The 24,154-nt window shown below is 38.3% G+C and overlaps 2 protein-coding genes across 3 annotated transcripts in view; one reads left to right on the top strand and one right to left on the bottom strand.

The window, feature by feature from the left end:
* Shroom4 (shroom family member 4) overlaps window positions 1-24,154 on the top strand; it is a 101,932-nt gene that overhangs the window by 59,138 nt on the left and 18,640 nt on the right. For both annotated transcript variants that reach the window (XM_028894037.2, XM_028894039.2), the window contains exon 4: window positions 2,502-2,563. In XM_028894037.2, coding sequence (XP_028749870.2) covers window positions 2,502-2,563 — 62 coding nt within the window. The remainder of the gene's footprint in view (window positions 1-2,501; window positions 2,564-24,154) is intronic.
* On the bottom strand, window positions 22,575-23,009 carry LOC114710010 (ferritin light chain-like). Its single transcript, XM_037199260.1, has one exon. The coding sequence runs from the start codon at window positions 22,955-22,957 to the stop codon at window positions 22,664-22,666; it is 294 nt and encodes a 97-aa protein (XP_037055155.1). The 5' UTR covers window positions 22,958-23,009; the 3' UTR covers window positions 22,575-22,663.

Raw genomic sequence — 24,154 nt, 5'->3', positions numbered from 1 at the left:
CACATTGGGCTCCTAATAGCTGTTAGACTGGCCAAGCACATCTGCTTAGACACTAGGTTTTCAGGTATGTGGATGGCTATGTATGTAGGAACGTGCCGTTTCTACCCTTGTCACGGGAATCCTGTATTCTTGACCCTGTGAGACATATAGCATGGGTTTAGACACTCTAGCTCTGGCGACTAAGGTGGTTGCTGTGGTTACTATCTGAAGAAAGGCTAAGAGCCTGCTCTTTCTGCCATGAAGAAGGCTGGAGAGCTAACTAGCTCTGATTCAGTGATCTCTAGAGAATTGAAATCAGCATATACTTATATCACACATATTTTAGGCCAATTCATTTTACATACTCTCCAGATGATTTCACTTAGCACTTACATGAGACAGCTAAGGAACCCGAGTCTCAGAGAGATCACCCAGCTCATAAGGTGCAGAGCCAGGATGTGAACAACATGAAAATATCTTGTATGGGGCTGTCCACTAGATTCTGGGTGCTTTAGATGTATCAATGCATTGAATTTTCTAGCAATCAAGAAATAGGTACCCTTGTCATGAATATGCTACCACATAGCATGTACCATATATTTATGGTATAATGTATATAAACAATATATATATATATATATACATGTATAGCATGTAGTATCAATGTAAACATAAGCACATATGTTTAGCACATGTATGTTTATCATGTATAGCATATATGTGTGTATGTATGTATAATATAGCAGAGTTAAAGGGGAGTGTGGGCCATCCATTTGGTGAAGGGCAGATGTGGAACCTGAAGCTCTGCTTTTAGCTGCAGAGGCTGTGTTCTGGAATATGTGCTACCCGCCTCTCCATAAGTAGATTGCAAAGCCTAGGCCTTCTCCCATGTAGCAAACAGGATGGCTTCTAGCACTATCACTTTCGCCAAAACAGCAAGTCCTGCTATAATCCTCAACTGCTCTACCTGTTGTGAATATTGCTTCTTTGGTTCAAAGAACAGAGACCAGTTTCCAGATACTAAGCGGCTCAGGCAAAAAGTAAAGTAATACTGAGAATCTCGAAAGGTCAGTGGGTGGAGGGCTTTGTCTGCTTTACCCACTGCTATTCTCTAAGCACCTCCACAGGACGAGACAGAACATGGACAGGAAATCCTGGCTCGTGCTCTGGCTGAACACATTATGGTGCCTTTGTGGACAGTGACATCTCACAAACGTGTCAAGGCAGACAGAAGTCTGAAGTACAAATTGTTAGAATTGCTCAGATGTGCCTCAAACAAAGACTGCTGTCTGGTTTTGTGAAAGCTGGAATCAGAAATACTCCCCACCTCTTTCATACTAACATCCAAATGAAGTGTTCTTTGAGGCAGAGTCTGTGGCGTTCAGGCTGCTCTTGTACACTCAAGCAGTCTTCCTGCGACAGACCCACAAGTGCTATGACTACAGAGCCTTCTATATGCCCTGCACTGTCCGGGCATTCTCTACGCATCTCCTTTGATCCTCACTGACGATCTGTATTTGCCAAATAGCAAACTGAGGTTCAAAGTGGTGACAGCATGTCCCTCACATAGGACAGATAATAAATGTCTTAGCCAGTATAACTGACACCGAAAAACCTATAACATTCTGCTTCAGCAGGTGTTTGACCCCAAAAGAGAGGCCTGCTGGGGCTAAGGCAATAAACCTTGGAAAAGGCTAATAATAGCAGTATTGGAACAAAATGAATTTAGAAGATCAGTGTGGCTTAGGAAAAAAAAAATGCCTTCTCTTGGGCTAAGCTCTGAGTCTCCAGGTGGTGGGTGCTAAATGCAAAACCAGGAGGAATCTGAAAAGCAAACATGCATTCAGGTTCTGGCTCTAGTAAGAAGAAAGGGAAATTTTTACAAATGGCATGTATGGCTGAGCAATTCAGGAAAATACATCCAAGGGAGACAATCTACTTCTATAATGTGTGAACGACGGCACCCAACACTCGATCTCCCTGAGATGAGCTCATGTCAGCCCTTGTCTGAAGAAGCGGGCAGAGGATGAGGGTAGCTGACCTCTCTGTTCCACCTTTTCCAGCCCTAGGAGAGGGATTCTGCCCTCAAACCCCCTCGAGGTCAGTGCTTCCAAGAAGATTCTTTCAAAATTGGAAGCAGCAGCAGGAGAAATGAACAGGTTCATGCAGTAGGACAAAGCAGAAGCCCTCCAACCCTCACTGCAATCAGGAGCTAGAGCAAACAGCAGACATGCTAAACTGGTTTGGGGCGTGGTTTGGGAGGGGAGCGGAGCAAGAGGGAAATTCAACATTCTTAGCCCAGTGTCCAGGTCCCTGAGTGCTTTCTGGGTATCTGCATGACTGCAGTAGCTCAGCAGGCTTCCCCAAAGAAAGGCAGCCTTCCAAGTGTACGTTTCTGTAGCCTATCTGGGAGAGTCCATGTTACCAGCCAAGGTACCTACCTGGCCAGGCTGCTATTTTTGAAACTATCTGGATACTTGGCTGTTCAAAGTTCCCTAACTTACCAGAATTTTCCTTTGCAGGAATTTCCTGGGGACAAGTGGAAGGCTATAACAGGCAACAGGAAAACTAGCCATTCGGGGAGGTAAGTGACTGCTCAGGCAGTTGGGGTGCTTTTATGCTTCTGAGGCTTCTTTCGGAGGTGCTATTATGGCTTTGGGTTTGCTTGTCTTTGACAAAACTGGTCTGCTTTTCACACAAGGACTTGTTGCCATACATGTAATCCAATGTGCTGCCTACACCCCCATCTGAATACAGACCCGGTGGATTGTGAGGGCATTTTAGAATAGTCAGCAGTGTTGTGAAGGCTTGTCTGTCTGAGGCAGCCCTGTCTAGGTGTACCCGAGGACATAGAGAATGAGACTGTGCTGAAATGAGGGGAAGGGCATGCACTGTGCCTGCCTTCCCAGTGGCCACAAGCCGTTGGAGTCAACAGAGAGGAGGGATGTTCTCTTTGTCCAAAATTGTTGGAAGTACCTACTTCTTGGGTTCTGCCACCACACTTTTAGTAGGACTGGTTGAGAACTTACGGGTCATGAGAACAGATTATGCTGGTCATAGGTTACAACTGCTGGAGAAAGACACATACAGCTTGGAAAAAAGAACTGCTTTGCTCAGGGTGGAACATCTAACTCCTGTAATTGTGGATCACAGTCATGTTCCCTAGAGATGGTGGTGGTTCTAGGTGAATCAGAGGTATGGATAGTCACTTTCTTCTGGAATGCTCTTGCCTAGTCAGATCTTTTTTGTACAACATTTTGATATGCTCTGTCAGCCAGGTTTTTCTTAGGCCAAATAGTAAAAGAGGATTCTCAGTAATTTTGAGTCTTATTGGCATCTCCAGAATAAAGCAGAAGATAGAAAAGGCGGCTCCAAGCAGTGCCTCTGTTCTCCAAGTGAAGGCACTAACACGGTCTGCTGGCCCTTAAATAGTCCAGAATTCTTTTAGGTGGGCTGTATTATGCTCCATCATTTTTATTCAAATACAATTAGGTCATTTCACCTTTCCCTTTCTTCCCTCCAGCTTCCCCATGCCCTCCACTCATTCTGTCTCAAATTTATGGCCTATTTTTCTTGGATTATTATTGACACACCCACATACGTACACATAAATATATAAATGCAACCTACTGAGTCCATTTAGTGTTGCCTGCATGTATATGATTTTAGGCATGACTGTTTGGTATTGGATAACCAATTAGGAGTTCCTCCCTGGGAACACCGATTAGAAGCTTCTTTGATGAGGGAAAGAGCTACAGTTACCTGTGATGGCAACCAACAGCTGTCTCATTGGACTTAAGGCCAACTCAACAAGAGGAAAATCATACCAGAAACCTAGTCAGCTACCCAGTTGTGGGTCTTAGAGGAAAACCTACTAAAGCCTACTACTTAGAGGAAAAGCCACTCTGTTTAACTGACATAATTCCTAACTGCATTCTAAATACTAGCCCCATGATTTGATAGCATAATTGGGAATTATTTTGGCTTTTTTTTATTCCAAAGTCTGGGGAAATTACTCATTTTCTCCTGCCATGGGAAAGGGGATGATGCCCAGTATTTATGAGTCAGCTATAATTCAGTCACTGGGATGGATCATTTACTCTCCATAGTAGTTCTCAAGCTGCCTAGTTTATAGATGAGGTCCAGAGAACTTATATAGTTTCACTCATGTCACAGATAGCAAATGCTCATGTCAGCTTTCAGACAGTCTGATCCCAGAGTTCCTTCCCTTACCCCCATTTCACCGGCTTCAATTTGGGTCCATAAATGACAGCCTGCAAATAGATCCCTCAACATAGTGTTTCAGGGGTCTAAGTCTCAAGCAGAGATTCTACAGGATTCCATGGCTGGACTTATTAAGTGGTGTTTATCATCTGCTTGCCAAAAGAGGAAATAGAATCTGTTCACCACGACATGGTTGAAAGGACACAGAAACAATAATGCTAACATTTTCCTGTATTTTTTCCTTTCTTTTTATTTTCTTCACACTGGGGAAGGAATCTATGGTCTTGTGCACACTAAGCAAGTGTTTCACCATAGAACAGTGAATACCCCGAGGCAGTAAATAACTCAGTTACATGTTGTAGGCACCATGGAAGACATTTTTCTAAGTCTTTATTTCTCACTGTGAGGTTGTAGAGTAGGTATAATCAGTGTAGGCGTAGTTCCTTCTACGTTTAATACAGAGAGGCAATGGAGGTACACCCAAACACATTCATTTGCCTGAAGCCCCTCAGCTGGTAATTAGCCCCAAGTAGTCTTGCTTCAGAAACAGTATTTTACAGCTCACCAGTCTCCAAAATGCTTCTCCTACTCACTCATCAGTGAGTCTTAGGAAAAGCTTAGCATGTGCACTGCCATTTGCTTAGCACTGTGGGAGATACTAGTAAGAGAGCAGTGAGAAATGGTGTCTGCCCACAGCTTGAGCAGAAAATAGTAGCCCACACAGAGTTCAGCAGCAGTAATACTACATTACTACTTGCAAAACAACCTGTATGCTATGCGTTTAGTTGCACTACTTAGGGCAGAACTTCCTAACAATTCCAGCAGGTAGGCATTGGACCAGGGTGTTGAATCTCAGAGTTGAGTGTGCAACAGAAACATCTGAAGAGCTTGTTCAAACATGAGAGCCCATTGGAATCTGCCCCTTAAAATTGAATTTTATAGGTGTGAAGTAGGGCTTAAAATCGACGTTTCCAACTGCTCCTTGGATGATGCTGGCACTGCCAGTCCTGGGAGCACACATTGAGAACTGCTAACTCAGATAAAGGATGTGAGAGTCAGAGAGGGTGAGTTCTCCACTCAAGGTCTCATAGCTGGTAAGGGGACCAGCTCAGCTTTTAAGCCAGCTTTTTCTTACAAAAGTGTCTAAAAGAACATGAAGCTTAAACAAGAAAGCCCTGAAACAAGGCCCCATTACATGATAAGTATTGTGTTTTGGATCAGTTCATGGAAGGAAAAGAAAACTGGAGGCTGAAAGTGGGAGGAGCGGAGACTAAGTGAGGTGTCCTATTACTAAAGAAAGCCTTGGAGTTGATACTACCCAAGTTGAAATCCATATTCATGTGCTTCCTCCTTCCTCTCTCCCCTTCACTGACTCTTCCTTCTTATCTCTTATCTCTGTCACTATCTTTATCTCTTCCTATTTGTAAGATAGGATAAGAGCAACAACATCAAATGTTTATGAGAAACCGTTCCAAACACAGCTTAACACTAGAAATGTTAGTTGTGATACTGAGAAGGAGAAAGTCATGGCTCATGCTCAGCAGTAAGAGCAGAGAAGTATAACTAATGGAGCTTTAGACCAGGATGGGTAGGCCTGGAGAACTAGAATGGATGATGAACATGAGAGTCAATCGTGTTCACCTGTCATCAGTGAGTACCAAGTTCCAGTTAGACAGCAGCGTGAAGCTCTGATGTGTGGCCTGTGATGTGGTGACTACAGATAGCAGTGATGAACTGTATGTACACTTGAAAAGGCCATAAGGGGATTTTGAACATTTTGCCATAAAGAAACGATAAATATTTGAAAGAGAGGTATTTACCCTGATTTAATCATTATTCATTGTATACATGTATCAATCAATACCTGATACCCCACTAATAAGTACCACTTTAGAATTATATATAATATATATAAATATATATATATACATATATCAATTAAAAGTAAATTCAGATGGGGTATAAATGAGGAGAATGGGGCTTGAAAAAGATGGCTAAAATTCATTATATAAATGAAGTTTTCAAACAAAAATTCAAAAAAAAAATTGACAGGTAAGTGACTTGATAAATGTGGCATTTTAGGCAACTTGGCAGTATTTGAAATCTAGATGAGTTGGAGGGTAACCAAGTGCGGCAGTCATCCAGAAGTTACAATGTGTGTTTGGACTAGGCTGTGGAGGTGCAATTGAAATACAGTATAAAAGATAAATATGTGTGATCTTTTGGGAGAAAAAATAATTGTTTATTATGGAAACAGTATTACAGAAAATTAAGCACAAGAAAAAATAGCCTTGTCTCTACCACCTTATTGCTCCAATTTCCTGTTTGCTTTCTCTATAGGTGTGGAGATTATTTCTGGCATGGTTATAATAACTATGCAAATGAGCTTTTGTATCCTGATACACTAAGCATTATTTGATAAATAATTTTTATTCAAGCCTCCTCAGTAATTATAATCTTAATGGCTATATAATATTTCATCTATTTATTGTATACTAATTTGTTTAATCAATCCTAAATTGTTGAATAATCGGGGTGTTTTCAATGTCTTATTATTATAAAAAATTATCTAGAACAGTTTGAATATCTATAGATTTTTTTTCTCATTTTAAATTATCTCATTAAAGCAATTACCTGAAACAATTATTAAAGAAACTACTATCTGGAGTTTGGATTACTAGTTCACAGTATATGAACATTTTTATGATCCTTCACAGATTTAAAAAATGACTTTCCTTAGGGGGCATTTTACATTACCACCTGAAATATACTAGAACAGTTCTTTGCACCAAATTTTGCCATCATTGAAAATTTTCTTTTTCTGACATAACAGTTAAACCTGTTAATTTGCTTATCTTGATCATCCTAGTTTGAATATTTTTCATGTGTTTATTCAGTGTCATTATTGCTTCTCATGTGAATGTTCAGATTATTTGCTAAAAACTATAAAGTATCTTTTGAAGAACAAGTAGAGAAAACTGTTTCTAGAGCTTGGAACACAGGAGATAATTAAAACTAGCTGAGCCCTGGTGACGTGGGAAGTTACTGACATAGATGGGACAGTCTCTGTCAGTAGAAAGGGAGCCGGTTTAGAGAAGATGGTACCTTACAACTGGTATATATTAGAGGTGGAAGGTAATGAGGTCTACTAGCAGATTCTTCAGAGGATGCTTGCCAAACACTCAGACAGGGAAAAATGAGGAGAAGAAAGTGGTAAAGCAGGATCAAGTGGCCAAAGTGCTAGAAGAAAAATGTCTCAGTGTACTGTCATCATGGAAGACAGCATTAATGGCTTTGACAGTTTGCAATCATATGTGTCCCTCAGGAAAGCAAATTTAGCAAAATATTGGATATAGGAAATAGATGGCATGATTGCTTGTAAGGGAGTTCTACAAGGAAGAAATGAAAACATCATTCATTCATTATTATATCATTATTTTCATATTCCAAGTGTACAGTTTGGGTGTGTTTAGTAGGTAATGTATAATCTTTACCACAATCTAATTTTAGAATGTTTCTGCCATCCTGCAATAGTCTCTCATGTCTATTTGCAGCAGTCACTTACCATTCCCATTTTCAACCTCAAGCAATTGCTAATTTGTTTCTTGCATTCATAGATTTGCTTTTTTCTGTTTACCTCATTCAGGAGAAATCACATTAAACATGTGCTTTTGTATCTCATGTCTTTTAATTAGGATGATGTTTTAGCCATTCATCCACATGGAAGCATATTTCAGTACTTAATTTTTCTTTATTGCCAAATAACAGGAGTAGATCACATTTTCTTTACCCAGTCATCTACTGTAGTTGGTTGTTTTTAGTCTTCTGTTTGGGATGCTCACCACCCAGCTCCCAAATAAATACATGGAGATTTATTCTTACTTATGAATGCTTGGCCTTAGCTTGGCTTGTTTCTAGCCAGCTTTCCTTAACTTAAATTATCCCCATCTACCTTTTGCCTCTGGGATTTTATCTTTTTCAATTCTATATACCTCCCTCTACTTCTACTCTGTGGCTTGCTGTGTAGCTGGGTGGGTGACCCCTGACCTCCTCCTCTCCTCCTTTTCTTACTTCTATCGTCTCTTCCCAGATTTCTCCTCCTATTTATTCTCTCTGCCTGCCAGCCCCACCTACCCCTTTCTCCTGCCTGGCTATCCGCCATTCAGCTCTTTATTAGACCAATCAGGTGTTTTAGACACAGTAACACAGCTTCACAGAGTTAAACATAGAAGAATGCAACACATCTTTGCATCATTAAACAAATGTTCCACAGCTAAACAAATGTAACACATCTTCAACTAATATTCCACAACAATCTACCAATAGACATTTTAATCGTTTCTACCTTTCTTTTGTTACAAATATTATTTCTATAAACATTCATATATAATTTTCTAGGTAGGTATGATTTCAGTTCGCCTTAGCATATACTTAGGAGTAGAATTGCTGGTCTATATGGTAACTTTATGTTGAACTTTTTGAAGAATTGCCTGTTTCTCAAAATGGCTGTACTGTTTTACATTTCTACCAGCAATATGGGAGAGGGCCACTCCCTTTTCGCTAGTTTTTAATTATTATCATTATTTTACTCTGTGATTAAAATGTTTAGAAAGATTTTAACACTGAAATGTTTTCAAAGAAAATGGCTAGGGAGAAGAAGAGAAATTAAAGACACTTTAATTTAGTGGTCTCCAAACATGGTCACAGGCCCAGCAACCTCAATGTCATCCAAGAATTTCTTAAAAATGAAAATCAAAGGCCCTACCCAGACCTAATGAATTAGAAAATGGCCAGCAGTGTGTGTTTTATTGAGCCCTCCATGCAATTGTGATACCTGCTAAGTTTTGAAAGCCAGTCATTTAAGTGATGGTTTGGTAGAGATCTCAGAAACTAAATTAGGTTTAAAATAGAAAGGAGAGATGAACAGAAAGGAAAAGAATGTCCGTGTCAATGCTGAAAATGAAAGAAGCAGATCACAGTTAAGTCTCTCAGGCAACTATGTAAACCAGTCTGGGTATTCATCAAAAACTTGCAAACATAACTACCATATGGCCCAGTTTTACCATAACTGGGTATATGCCTGAAGGACTCAGCATGCCACAGAGATGTTTGCACACCCATGTTGCTGTACTAGTCACAATCGTCAAGACAGGGAATCAGCCTAGATGGTTATCAGCAGGTAAATAGAAAAAAAATGTGCATGCACACACATGAGAAAAAGAGAGAGACAGATAGACAGACAGATGGATGGACAGAGACAGAGAAGGGAGTTTTGGAGTTTTATTCAGCCATAAAGGAGGAAAAGGTTATACCATTTGTAGAAAAGTGAACAGAACTGTAGATCATAGTTTTAAATGAAGCAAATCAGATTCAGAAAGACAATTATGTTTTATCTCATGTTGAACATACATATGTGCTCATGTATGTATGTATATATGACATGAAATTAGGATGTTGTGCAGAGAGAGGAAGGCATTGAATGTAGGGGTAAGGGGGGATGAGAGGGTACAGTGAAGAGAAAAACAAAACACCTCATTTCCTCTCATATGAGGAGTCTACAGTTATCAATATATAAATAGATATGAAAATAGCTGGAGTAGGGGTATGAGAGAGACCAGTGGTGAGGGACTAGAAAGGATGTGATAATAGAGGGTGGTTATGAGGAAACTACAATTACACACATACATGGAATGCCATAATGAAATACATTATTTTATATGCTAACTTTAAAAATTAGTAAGGTACAGTAAAGGGATTTTTCCCAGGTAAGATAAGAAGGACTAGAAAAGATTCAGTGAGGAAATGACATTTACAAGGAAAAATCCTGATGGAGTTCCTCCCCCCACTCTGCCTTAGTACCACACACATACACTTTCATATTTATTATGTCATTTCTGTCACAACTGCAATGATGGGTGTAGGTGGGAAAATCAAAAGTATAATCTTCAGCTACTTTCTCTGCCTAGAAGCAAAGCAGATAATTCTAGGTAGTTACATTCTTAGTTGTCTCTCTCCGTTGTTATTTGGTTTGCATGCAGAGAGAATGCAAACTCATTTTGATATTAGTGGGAGGGGGAAATTATGAGTAGATCTAGTGGAAGAAAAAGTTACATAATTGTAGGTATTTAAAAGTCAGCAGACATTCTTTTCTGGATTATCTCCCTTGGATTTCTGTACTTGTGATTGCCTACCTTGATCATTCCATTTTTCCCCTTTGTGGGTAACTTCAGAATATGTATTTATTATATACACAGCCATAGTTAACCCCCCAAAATGCCTTATTTTTTCCCAATTCATTATTGAGGAATCTAATACTCCGGAAGAAATTAAAACTAAGGAAAGAGATCATTTTACTATTGACAAGCAGGGCCCTGGTAGCTAATATTTATTGGGTGCTTACTATTTTTCAGACCCATTTTGCATAAATTATTTTATTTATCACTTATAGTGATCTTGTGTGATTGTTACTATTTATGACATAGTTTTGCCAATGAGAAAACTGACTCAGAGAAGATTAAAATCACATCCCAAGGTCAGGCAGGCATCTTATTCCAGAGCCCATTACTTCTAGGTTACATTGTATTTGACAAAATTAGAGCTCTGTGTAGTAGTTCCAGCTCTCTGCTGATGGTTCTGCTCTCTTCTTTCCTTTGACCTAGTCTACCTGGAGGTGGGTGTGGGGGGCATCCGTAATTCAGGACATGCTTCCTGTTTTCTGCCAGTAGAAGAAAATGGATAGTGGAATCTGATTGCATAAGGAATAGTACATTTTTTCAGGAAGACCTTACAGGTAAGACTGAAACATTTAGAAGCATGTAGGACTTGTTAGAAGTATGACAGAGTGAGTATTGAAGGTGTTGAAATATGGGTGATAATGCAACATTGGGTACACAACACTTAATCAAGGAAATTTATAATATTCTAATGAAAGAAATAAAACCAGAAATGAATACATATCTGCAATCTGCTTCAGCTTGCAAAGACTATACAAATCTCCCTAATTAATATTCATATATAATATACTACAATTAGAATCTTCATGGGGGTACATTTTAGAACTTGTCAAATCCATAGTGAAATGAATCTGGGAGAAGACATTAGCTAGAATGATAGTAGGCTTGCCCTCTCAGATTTAAGAGATAGTAGACTTGCACTCTCAGACTTAAAGTCCTGTCTTAATGTGGCAATTATCAAATACATGATAGCTGATTTAAAATGTTAAAGTTTAAAATGGATTCTATGGACAAACAAGCTAATTTGAAAATATGGAACACACTGGAAGCAACCTAAAGCTTGTTTTAAAAATCAATTTAAGAAATTTAAGGTGTTTGCATGAAGGATGATTAACTTACAGATATACCTTACTTAGATCCATAGCAGATCCTAGCCAGAAGGTAAACCATTGGAACAGCTTATTTTTTTCTGGCTGAGGATGCAAGATAAATCTGTGTCTATTAAGTTGAAGATGTCACTGGAAACAAGATGGATGGGTTGAAATATATAAAAAAAAAAAGGAAAAAACTTTGTACATAAAATGTAATAAAAAGCTAAACCTCAGAATGAGGGGAGTGCCTGGGAACAACTTTATTGATAACAGTTGCTTGTCTAAAATATATGAAGAATGAATACAGATGGAGAGGGTTAGTTTGAAGATTTAGCTTCTTACATGGGCAAAGAAAATAAGTAGGCATTTTACTTTACACAGGTGGAAATAAAGGCTGCAAAATCATTCCATGGAAAACTATAACCTCTGTAGCAATTAAAGAATATAAATAAAAATCAATTTCAAGGTATTATAGCCTTCTTATTAAACTGTCAACAGTTTACATAAATGATAAGTGAAATTATAAAATCCTGCCTAGGCAAGGCATGAGCAAACAGTATTATTTTTCTAGAAGCAGTATATATTGGTTCAGTTATCCTAGAGGACAATCTGAAAATATGTGACAAGAATACATTACTTATCATACTCTGGCCTAATACACCTTTTAAGGAATAATCCAAAAGATAAAATTAATTTCTTGAAAAAATATTCATACTATTGGCTACTTGTTATCATTGAAAAGGCTTATCAATGTATTATATCATCAATGATGGAACTAGAATAGAACAGCCACTAACAATGACAGATATACAAATACTGAATTTTTCAAAGAAATGGGGATTTGTAATTATGTTAGCCCCAGAAAGCTTAACACCAAACCACGTATTGAATTTGAAAGAAAAATCAGGAAAGAATGTGATCAAATATAACTAGCTTAACTTGAAAGCACATAGTGTTCTTTGGGTATGTGTCAAAATGTTGGAATTTATAATAAAAAATTAAAAAAAAAAAGAAAATCTGAAAAAGTAGCAGACCATATCGGTTTTATTTAGTTCTGGGAAGTTTGAGATCAAAGGCTTTAGAAAAATCCCTGTTTATCAATGACAGACTGGTTCTCACCGGCCATGCTTGACCGCACTGCTGGCTACAATTTGGTTTGCTAGAATTCTCCATCAGTCAGCACTTCTGCTTATTTAAATCCATGAGAACTTTGACATCTAAAGGGATACCTAATCAGACCTTCCTGAACCTCCACATAATGTCACCACTTCCATGACGCAGTATCCTGCCCCACCCATACATGCCCATAAATATCATATCTGACTCATCCTCCTCATTTTCTTAAGGACTTTTCATCCTATAGGGAAGTGAAAGAGAAACACACATTCTGTCTACCAGTGTGTAACTTCTGTATATGTGGTACCTTGACAAGTAGCAGCTAGAGTCTTCGGGGAGGGGGTGGGAAACTAAGCTTTACTGTTGACAGCCCCATCAAAGCAAGGGCTTCTCTATCTCCTTGAACAGCAGTGTGTTTTCACCTCTTGGGGACCCAGAGAAGGCCTGGAGTAAGTTCTGGCACTTGGCATTTGCTGTTATCCACTGGAAGTTTCCGTGAGCTCAGGGACAGGGAGAGATGACCACAGCAAGCTCTCTGGGTCCTTTCTCCTTCATAGCCTCCTTGTGTCTTGTTTCCTGGATCTTGGAAATGTTTTCTCTAGTAAAAACCTGGGAGTGGCTGTTTCTCTTGGAGCAGTCTTATCTCTTGGCTGGGCAGGGAAGGGAAAGGCAAGATGGACTGGCCCCGTGTGCTCTTGCTCCTATGATCCTGGAATGCCAAGCTATTGTGGTAAGTTTAAAAATAAAATTTCCAAACAAGGAAACTTCAAAAGACTGAAGGAAGAGGCAGGAGGAGGTTTTTCCGCCTCTGACAGAACTGCTCTTCATTTTCAGTTCGATCCCCCTAACATTTTTAACAAAGGAGTAAAATGTATTTGTCCGAAGAAAAGGCAACCTGTCCTAAGAAACGAGAACAGCCCAGGCTTTGGCAGGCAGTTTGCTTTTGTTTTTGAGCTAGAGCCGTATAGCCTCCTCCCTGGTGTCAACCAAGTTTTTTCATCTCCATTTTCATGCTTCCTCGTTTTCCTTCAGTGAGGAGCTGAAGTCTTCATAGGTACCCGGAGGCAAAGGGAGCACTCTACCCTAGCAACCCTTGCTTCAGTGGAACTGCTCCTCCTTGGAGCAGGAGAAGATACACTCTAGTCTGGACGCTCTTCTTTCTTCTTTGTTAAGAAAATAGTTTGTCCTTTTTAGCCTAAGGATTCCCAGCTACAAACTGGATAATGTCACCTAATTTGTTGGGTATTGAGAAAATCAATTAAAATACATGAACATGCCGAAAACAGTGCCTGATATATGTTGAGAAGCAAGAAACTATACTATAGTTCTGCCCATTGGTGAAGACTCCTGCCTTCTAGGCAGAAAATCCTTATTTGGTCCCAAAGCACAGTTACAGATTTCTATATACGTTATAAGGCCTCTACAGGTCAATATCCCTGGCTTGTGCTTAACATAATTCAGTGGAAATCTGTTAGACCACTGTGCTGCAGCCATGCTCTATGATACTAATCAAATGTACTATTCTATCCCTTTCTCTAGCCATACCCAGGAAGGCAGTAGAGCACCACAGACAATATTGGAGAAACACTTGGGTTTGAATTCTAGCAGATTTTCAAAATCTAGTTACATAAATCAAAGAGTGCATGGCTTCGAACAAGATATGTAACCCATCTTAGTCTCAGTAAACTACTTACCTTACAAAGCCTTCCTGAAGGTTAACTATATTAAAAAGCACAGAAATGCTTTGGGATACATAAGAAGATTCCCAGTAGATGCCGATTATCCTTTTTAGAGTGAAGTCCAGCATATAGTTGGGCAAAGTGCACAATCCAAGCCTGTCACAGCTGTCATCTTTAGCTCTGCTCCTGCTTTATATCAAGGAAGTTGGGCAATGTTGCCTGCTCTTTAATGTTCAACCTTGCTCAACAGTCAAGAAACCAGAACTAGGCTCAGCTCAGGCAAATGGCTGCATAGCCAAGAGGTCCTAGTTTGCCAAAGACTTTAACTGTAGACTCACTCACTCCCTTTTCATCCAGCAAAAAGGAAGAGATGAAAAAAAGCAAGTTAGCCACTAGTAGGTCCACCACGCTCCAGTGGAAGACTACACATCCAAGAATATTTGAGCCGCACATGTTAGCTTGAAGGTTTCTTTAGTGACACAAAGTTGAGTGGGAATAAAATGGGGTGTCAATCTGGAAAAAATTGGGGGAGAGATGAAAATATGATCAGCAGTAGACTCCCTGGTATTGTATTTCTCACAGCCTTTCCTCCCTCTTCAGGAGTTGTGATGAGGGTGTATCTGTTGGGGCTCCCCATGATCTGTTGATCTCTGCATTGTGTCCAGTTGTAGTTTTCTGTGATGGTCTCCACTTGCTGTAAAGAGAGGCTAATTTTGATGAGGGGTGGTAACTATGTTTATCTGTTAGGTATATGGATAAGATTTAGACTACAGTAAGGAATTACACTGGTCTAGCTAGATCATAGAAAAGAGGCTTTCGGGTCAGATCCAGCTTGAACATCCAATTCCTGTATCCTAAGTGTGTGGTGTCTGCAGCAATAGGGTCCCACCCTTAAGCCCTGATAGAGAACCAAGGGCTACATTGATAATCTATATTGTTTTGGGAGTCACTTGGACTACTCTGGGCAACCATTCAAAGTAGGTTTCTCGTGCTTGGTACTACGGTTTTTGTTAGTCTGTGATTCTTATAGGGAACACTGTCAGCCCAAGTGGCTTAACTTCCTTTAACACAGACACACACACAGACAGACAGACAGACAGACAGACAGACAGACAGACAGACACACACACACACACACACACACAGAGTGTATAATTTTAGGTAGATATAAAATAATATGATTACTTTAGGCTTTATCAAACAAACTTCATGTTGTATGTTCCACATTCTTTCTTCTCCTTCTGGATTGATCTCCTTCCCTTCTCCCCAGCTGTAGCTTCCCCAATTATTTCATTTCTGATTTTATATCACCTTCTTCTTGCTATTCCCTTCCCAAGCCCCTTCCCCACCTGTGATCCATTTATTATGCTTTCCTGGTTTCTCCTCTTACTCTACCTTGTACACTCACATCTGAGGATCTAGAGCTAGGAATTGCCAATAGGAGAGAACATGTAGCTTTTGTCTCTTTTGGTCTGGGTTACCTCATTCATTTACCATCATTTACCTACAGTGTTCATTTTTCTTTACAGCTGAATAGTACTTCACAATGTGTATGTACCATACTTTCATTATTCATTCATTGGTTGAAGGGCATTTAGGTTGTTTCTGTTTCTATTGTTACCTCTTGTGGGTAAGGTGGCAGTGAACACGGCTAAGCATGTTCTCTATAGTAGAGTATCTAATCCTTTGTGTGACTGCCAAAGAGTGGTATAGCTGGGTCATGGTAGGTTTATTTTTAGCTTTTTGGGAATTTTCCACACTGATTTCCATAGTAGCTGAACCAGTTTGCAATCCCAGGAGCAGTGAATTAGTGTTCCCCTTTTCCCAATTCTCCTCCAGCATTTGTTGTGAGTTGTTTTGTTGATCTTTGCCATTCTGGCTGGGCTAAGATAAAATATCAAAGTTGTTTTTATTTTCATTTCCCTAATTACTGGGGATGCTAAGCATTTTTTGAGATATGTCTTAACCATTTTTTCTTCTTTTGAGAACTCTTTGTTCAGGTCCTAGGTCCATTTTTAGAATGGGTCATTTGTTTGAGGTTTTGTTTTTTGTTTTTTTTTTTTTTTTTTTTAGTTCTTTGTACATTTTGGATATTAATCCTCTGTCAGATGTATAGATGGCAAAGATTCTCTCCTATTCTGTTGTCTTCCAGTTGATTGTTTCCTTAGCTGTACAGAAGCTTTTTAGTTTTATGAAGTCCCACTTGGTCAGTTGTTGACCTTAATTCCTTGGCTAATGGAGTCTTGTTCAGAAAGTGCTTTTCTACACCCATATCTTATAGGGTTCTGCCTATGTTTTATTCTAGCAGTTTTAGTGTTTCAGGTTTCAAATTGATGTCTTTGATCCACTTGGACCTAATGTTTGTGCTGAATGATAGATAGGGGGTCTAATATCATCCTTCTGCATGAGGACATCAGTTTTGCCTGCACTGTTTGTTGAAAATGTATTTTCTTCAGTGTATGATTTTGCCTCCTTGTCAGCTATCAAATGTCTATAGCTACGAATATTCATGTATGGGCTTTATGTTTTATTCTGGTACTCCACATGTCTATTTTTATAACATTACCATATTGTTATTTATTACTATAGTTCTATGATATTGAAGTCTGGAATAGCAATCCCTCAGTACTGTTCTTTTTACTCAGAATTACTTTGACTATCTGGGTTCTTTTATGGTTCCATATGAATTTTAGGATTTTTTTTCTGTGAAGATTATTGTGGGTATTTTGATTGGGATTGCAGTGAATCTGTAAAATGCTTTTGGTAGGATGGTCATTTTCACAATATTAATTCTACCAATCTGTGAACATGGGCTATCTTTCCATTTTGTAGTGTCTTTCTCAATCTCTTTCTTCAGAAGTTTAAAGTTTTCATTGTAGAAGTCCTTCATCTTCTTAGTTAAGTTTATTCCATGATATTTTATTGCATTTAATCTCAAAGGCAATTTTGTTGTCTTTAATTTAAAAAGTCTAATAAAAATTTTAAAGCAAGTTTGGGTTTAAGAGTAGTATGAAGAGTCAAAAGACTAGGTATACAAACATGTCTACTTTGGTTACTAACTAATTACTTCAGCCATCCTTGTCTCATTTAATCCCCCTGATAATCAACATAAAAATCAGTTGGAAGAAAAGTGCATGCCTTTTGAGGGTCCTCCAGTTGTACAAATTTGTGGTATCATAATCCTCTCTGGGAGACACTGGGCTCCAACCAGGCTACTTACTGGAAATTGTTAAGAGTACAAACCAATCCTACTATGAAAGGAACTGGGCTTCTAATATTTGATGTGCAGAGAGCCATTCTGAGCATCAAAGAGCCACTTACATCAGAGGGGAAGAAGCAGATATGCTTCTAGAAAGTGGAAGGAATACCCACAATAATGAAGTCATTATGACCAGTATGTGTACAAGTCACTCTGTCAACAGTCTCACCAAATATTGCTGTGCATGATCAATGAGAAGAAAATCTTACATAGTCCCTGCTATGTGAAGGACTATGTAAAAATAGTTCTAATAGTTGAAGAAAATGGTGAAAGCAGTTACACCTTTGGGGAAACCACTGCATTGTATGAGGTCTAGATTGGAAATTAAGGTGGTGAAGTGGGAGAGATGCAGGGACAGGAAGTAGGAATTGACAACTCAGTGTATATGATGAGGGATAGGGTCAGCATGAATAGTTTCAAATCCAAGCTGATTGGAACAATAGATGTATCCCCAAACAACAATAACCTTCCTATGCTTTACCCTGGCTTCTTGCTTATATACTGTGATTCTAGAAGCACTTGTTGAGACTCCCTTGAGTTAGCTGTTTAAAATTTAGGTTCCTGGGACCCACCACAGGGATTGAAATCCCAATTTCTAGGGACAAGGCCCTATACATTTGCATGTAAACAATCTCCCCAGATAATCTTGATTAGGATTCACCTTGATTAAGGACTGCTGTCCAAGGCTAGTGGAGTCCAACTTTTGGATCATGTCCCAGAAAGAAGTTCTGTCTGTACCTCTGACATAGGCTGTCATTATAGTTTATTCATAAATCTCTTGTATTTATTAATTTCTTAATATTTATATTTTGATACTTAAAATCGTGGTAAGTGTAAATATAAGTGAAGTATTATGGAGCCTAATACTAGAGGCTTAAAAAAAAACAATGAAATGACCTAGACAAAAACAAAACAGTTAGGTTGTTAGGGTCCAGTGTGAAAAAGTAGTACCAAGTGTTTTAAAGTGTAGCTACAGTAGAAAAATGACTTAGTTTTTCTGAAAATACAGACTTCTCCATCACAATGAAGGAGAAGGGACCCACGAAAATACCAAGGCGTTTATCAATATCTCACCAGTCAGCAGGCATTAGGTACCAAGTATTGGGAAATGGATAGGTTTTTATTTTGGCTCAGTTTTGAAGGTTCCCACAAGTGACCACCGGCTCCATTGCTTTGCACCTGTACTTGATATCTAGAGAACATAGTAGAGAAGGCTTGTTCATCTCATTTTTGGGTGTAAAACTAAATAGAAGAGCCCTGCAGTTTCCTCTGAGGGAACATGCCCAAAGACCTAAGCCTTCCAACTGGTTCCTACCTCTAAATATTTTTACCAGCTCCTAATAGCACCAAACTTGTAAACAAGCCTAGGGGGGGCCCATTCCAGATCCATACCATAGCAAGTAGGAAGTAGCATCTTGTGGAAGCACCTTGTTTTTTGAGATGTGTAGCTAAGGAAGGCCTTCACCAGACTTAAAGGCTAATCACAGCAGAGATGCTCCATCTACCTCATTAGAAGTGCCATAGCAGATATCAGCCCAGTAATAAAGTTAGAAAGCATTATGTGGTTGATAAAATTGATAATATATATTAGCCTACATCACTTCAAAAACTATGGAATTTAGTATGTTTGCTCTGCAAACACAGCCATAAACTAATACACATGTACACACCTCAATTAGATTATAGAGAAGTTGGAAGCTACTTTCTGATTTACTATTATTTATTGCTCCCTTTGCTTAGTGACTTTGCCCTTGGGGCTAAAGGACAATAGATGAGTTTTTATTTTATCATAGTCATAAAGAAATTACCAAGTACCTGCTGTGCATAGATACCATACTGGTTACTGATGCTATGTGGTAGTGAACATGACATGGCTTTCACCTTGATAATGAAGGAAAGAGAATGGGATGTAAAGGCAACAGAATATATACAGACAAGGAATATAGGAAGTGTTAGAGTGGCAGGATCTTTAAGGACCCTTATCAAACACAGTAAGGGGTCTGTTTTCTGAATACTTTAAGCTCCAGGCAGGGAAGTGTATAATGTCAATTTTATGCCTTATGTTCAATTTGAATGTTGCTAATTATTTTGGATTTCCATGCTCACTTTTTATAGATGTATATTGATTATACGTAGAATAGACTTAATAAAGAATATTACTTCCAAGCATATCATATACTTGCTCTCACATTAGAAGGACCTTACTTTGATCCATCAATACAGCACCTCATCAAACACTTAGACATTCCTTATGTACCAAAAAACTAGTGTCTATTTATTATATATACCTGATTTTATATCTTGCCTTTTTACTTTTATGATAGTTCTATAGATTTTTGTGTAAATTGAATACAGATCTATTGAATTACTTTGAGCAGCTACATAGTACTCCATATTTAGCTCTTCTTATTTTACTTTAATTCCTATAGGAAGGTATTTAAAATATTTCCATCCTTGTGATTATACACAAAGCTATAATGAATATCCTTATGTAATCCAACAGGTTTCATGTTAAAATACAAACATATAATATATATATATAATATAGAAATATGTAAAAATCCTTAGAAATTGAATTGCTGGGTCAAAGGATAATCGATGTTGACTCTTCTTTCTTTAAAAATGGCTTTTGAAAAAATGACACTAATTTATACTTCCAACAGTATGTGAGATCACCTATTTTTCCTATACCCTTATAAATTCTTTAATTTTCATTTTAAAATGGTTCATTATCATTTGTATATAGTTATAAGTTTACATGTGCTTGAGCATTTTCTGTTAGGTTGGGAAGACATCCTCCTTTTGCTATGAACTGCATACCTTTTCTCCTCTGTTGTGTTGCTGGTTTCTATTGTGGATTAGTAAGTATACTTCATACATACATAAAGCAAACAGTTTTTCTCAGTATATCATCACCTTTTCATTTTGTCTCTGATATTTTTCTTATCATGAATTTTTAATTTGGGGGAAATCAAAATTAAGTATCACCTCTGTTTGATTACATCTATATTTAGTGACTTACATTAGAATTAAAGTTTTGCTTGTGTTTTCTGTTTTCCTGTAGAATTTATCATAATGTCTTTTTTACATTTGAAATTTTATACATATATATATATATATATATATATATATATATATATATGAACTTTATTGGAAAGAGGGATATGAAGGTTTAACCTTATCACTGGTGACTATCTTATTTGTTCCAAAACTGTATGCAAATGAGTCATCTTTCCTAGCTTAGGTTATAATGAGCTAACTTCACATGTGTTTGAACCAGTTTAGCATTCTATGGGTTTTGTCATTTTTATTGCTTGTTTAAATATTTAGAGAGAGAGTCTTGCTTTGTAACCCAGGTTGGCCTTGGACTCCTGGAAATCCACCTTCCTCAGCCTCCTTCCCAAATGCTGAGATTACAGGTGCTACACTTCCAACCAGTATTCTATATTTTATACCATGAATCCACTTTCTGTTTGTCAGACTGCCTTATTCACTGTAACTTCAGGGCATATTTCACAGTTGGTAAGACTCCTTCTCCCTCACAACTCTTTGCTACTGTTCATGGTAATCACTACAATTTTATTGTCCCAAATAATATTTAGAAGAATCTTTCAAAAATCCCATCTGCTGGTAATTTTATTGGACTCATTAAGTTTTTATATTAATTTGGGTAAACTTGATGTCTTTACAGTGTATGTCTTTTCATTTATGTACATATTGTTTTATGTCCCTCAATAGCGTTTTTAAAGTTTTCTGCATATAAGTCCCAGATATTTCTTGCTTAAGTTTATTCATAGTTTATCTTTTTAATTGCTATGCCAATTATGATCTTGCCCTCCATTATATTTTCTAATTGTTGCATGCATAATTTTGGTTGCATGCAACCAAAAGTTGTTGGTTTCTATATATTCATTTTATACCTTGATACCTAACTGAATTTTCTTACTGTTGGTATTACATTTTCAATTATCATGAATTTTCAGATAAATTATATCATCAATGCATAATACCACCTTCCACTGATTACATGTTCATCATGTCAAATCTCATATCAGCATTTTCATAACAATATTAAGTACTAGTGGGCAGTTTCTCTTGTTCCCAATTTTCATAGGAATGTCTCTACTGTTTTGCTGAGCTGGGGTTGTAGCTCAGTGATAAAGCACTTGCCTAACATGCATGAAGCCCTGGGTATAACAATGATAACTTTATAGAACTAGTTACATTTTTCTGCTAGTTGCTTTTTAACTCTAGAAAGGTTTGATAATTGTAATCAAATATGTTTTAGGATCAGGGAAACTGTTTTATAACATTTGTCTTTTGATTTATTAGTATTGTCAATTATATGAATAGATTTTCTAATACTAAATGAGATTTTAATTTCTAAGATGAGCATCCAAGTTTATGGTATAGTCTTTTTTTTTTAACATCCTCCTAGATTCTCTTCACTAATACTTTAAGTTTACATATATAAAGTCTTAGATGAGACTTGTCTCTACTGTTTGTTTCTATATTTCATAGTTGTTGGAATTGGGTCTCTTGTATCTTATCTAGATTTCAGAGTCTAGAAAGTATACATAATATTAGTGGTGTATGTTTCTCGAAGGTTGGCAGAACAGCACAAAACTGTGTGATTCTGTACTTTTGTTTAAGTCCTTTGATTTTTTTTTTTCTGTGATAACTAATGAGTATAGTCTCTTTTCCAATCAGTCAGTGTTGGTAGTTGGTGGTTTCTTAAGAAATTGCCCTTAGTTTTCCAAATGGTTATATCAAACGATATTCTTACTGTTTTCATTTATTCAGTATCCATACTTATTTCACCATTCGTAACATTGCATTTATATATTTTACAAATTGAATTCTGCAATTTTTTTTGCTATTTCAAAAGTCTTTATTTTTACTTGGCCTAGGACTTGGGAGGGGCTCCAGGGTGGTTACAAAGCTGCCTAGTTGGCTTAAGATGTTCAGGTGAAGGTCCTGAGGCTGGCCAGTGCAGAGCAGAAGAGGGAGCCCCTTGGAAGGCAAGGCCTTCTAGTCATGCTTGAGAGTGAGCCTCTCAAAGAGGTCTTCACCCAGGGATGGCTAAGCACACCAGTCTGTGCTGGCTGTGGCCCAGCCACCCTGCAGAGTTTCATCAGGTGGTTCCGTCTTCTTGATGAGCTTCACCTCCTCATCCAGGAAGTGGTTTTCCAGGAAGTCACAGAGGTGAGGATCTGTGCAAGCAGAAGCCAGGGAATGAAGATCTAAGAGAGCCTGGTTCAGGTTCTTCTCTAGGGCCAAGGCAGCTTTCATGGCCTCCTGGGCTTTACCCCACTCATCCTGAGATGGCTTCTGCACATCCTGGAAGAATGTGCGGCTCCCACAATCGTTCCGCATCTTGAGGAGCTGCTGGACGCCCTCGCGCTTCTCCCCGGCCAATTTGCAGAAGTGGCGTACACCCTCCAGAGCCATGCCACCCCAATCAAAATAGTAGCCCAGAGAGAGGTAGGTAGGTATAGGAGGCCCACAGGTGCAAGTTGATCAGGCGGTTCACTGCAGTCTCCACTTCGGTGTAGTAGTTCCGATGACCCTGGGGAGGTCATAGCTGATACATAGTGTGCAGTTAACAGCGAAGAGATGGTGCTGGCTGGTTCTCGGAGCCAAAGGCAGCTGGGAGATGGTCCCAGAGACTGCGACTGGAGAGACTGAAAAGCGGATGGAAGCTAACATGAGGGAGTCCCTTGGGTCTGTTCCGTCTAAACACTGTTAAAGCAAGACACAGACACACGGGCTCTCCGAGGCGCTGCTCTGTCTCTGCAATTTAGTTTTGATTCATGACTTAAAGCTATAAAGTATGAGAAATTTTTATCTTGTTTGTTAGCAAGATAGAACAATTGGGAGTATTCTATTTGATTAGTAAATGGTTTATCAATTTTACTATTTCATTTTTTCTTTTTAAAATTTAATTTCTTGGTTGTAGATTTCTGCATCTGCTTCTATCAGTTACTGGATGAAGGTTCTATGTTGACTCCCATGGGAGGCCTTACCCTTTCTGAATGGAGACAGAGGAGGAGGGGATGGGGAGAGTAGAAGGGAGGTGGGGAGAGGTAATGAGAGGAGAGGAAGGAGGGGAAACTGTGTTTGGTATGTAAAATAAATTTAAAATTAAATAAAGAATACTCCCTAAAAAATAAATAAAATTTAATTTCTTTTGAGATTATAATTCTATCATTTCCCCTTCCTTTTCCCCCTCCAAACTCTTCCATATACCCCTCCATTTTTATCTTTCATTATTATTTATAGCATTTATTTTCTACTATATTCATTTCTGCTACTTGTTTTAATATTTTCTGCTTTGTTTGGATCAGTTTTTAGATTCTCTTTTTAAGAATTTGTCAATTGAGTACTTAATTTGTTTATTTTACTTTGGCATTATCTTTTCTTCCTTTTATTGGAAATAGATTCTTCTCTCACACAATATATCCTGATTATAGTTGCCCCTCCCTCTACTCCTCCTAGTTCCTCCTGACTTTTCCTCTCTTTCTGTCTCTCATTAGAAAAGAATAGGCCATTAAGGGATAATAATAGAATATA

The sequence above is a fragment of the Peromyscus leucopus genome, chromosome X (genome assembly GCF_004664715.2).
Source record: "Peromyscus leucopus breed LL Stock chromosome X, UCI_PerLeu_2.1, whole genome shotgun sequence".
Classification (NCBI taxonomy): domain Eukaryota; kingdom Metazoa; phylum Chordata; class Mammalia; order Rodentia; family Cricetidae; genus Peromyscus; species Peromyscus leucopus.
This window is presented reverse-complemented; position numbering and strand designations above follow the sequence as displayed.

Excerpts from the sequence above, each read along its gene's own strand:
- LOC114710010 (XM_037199260.1), bottom strand. The coding sequence starts at position 22,957 with ATGCGGAACGATTGTGGGAGCCGCACATTCTTCCAGGATGTGCAGAAG.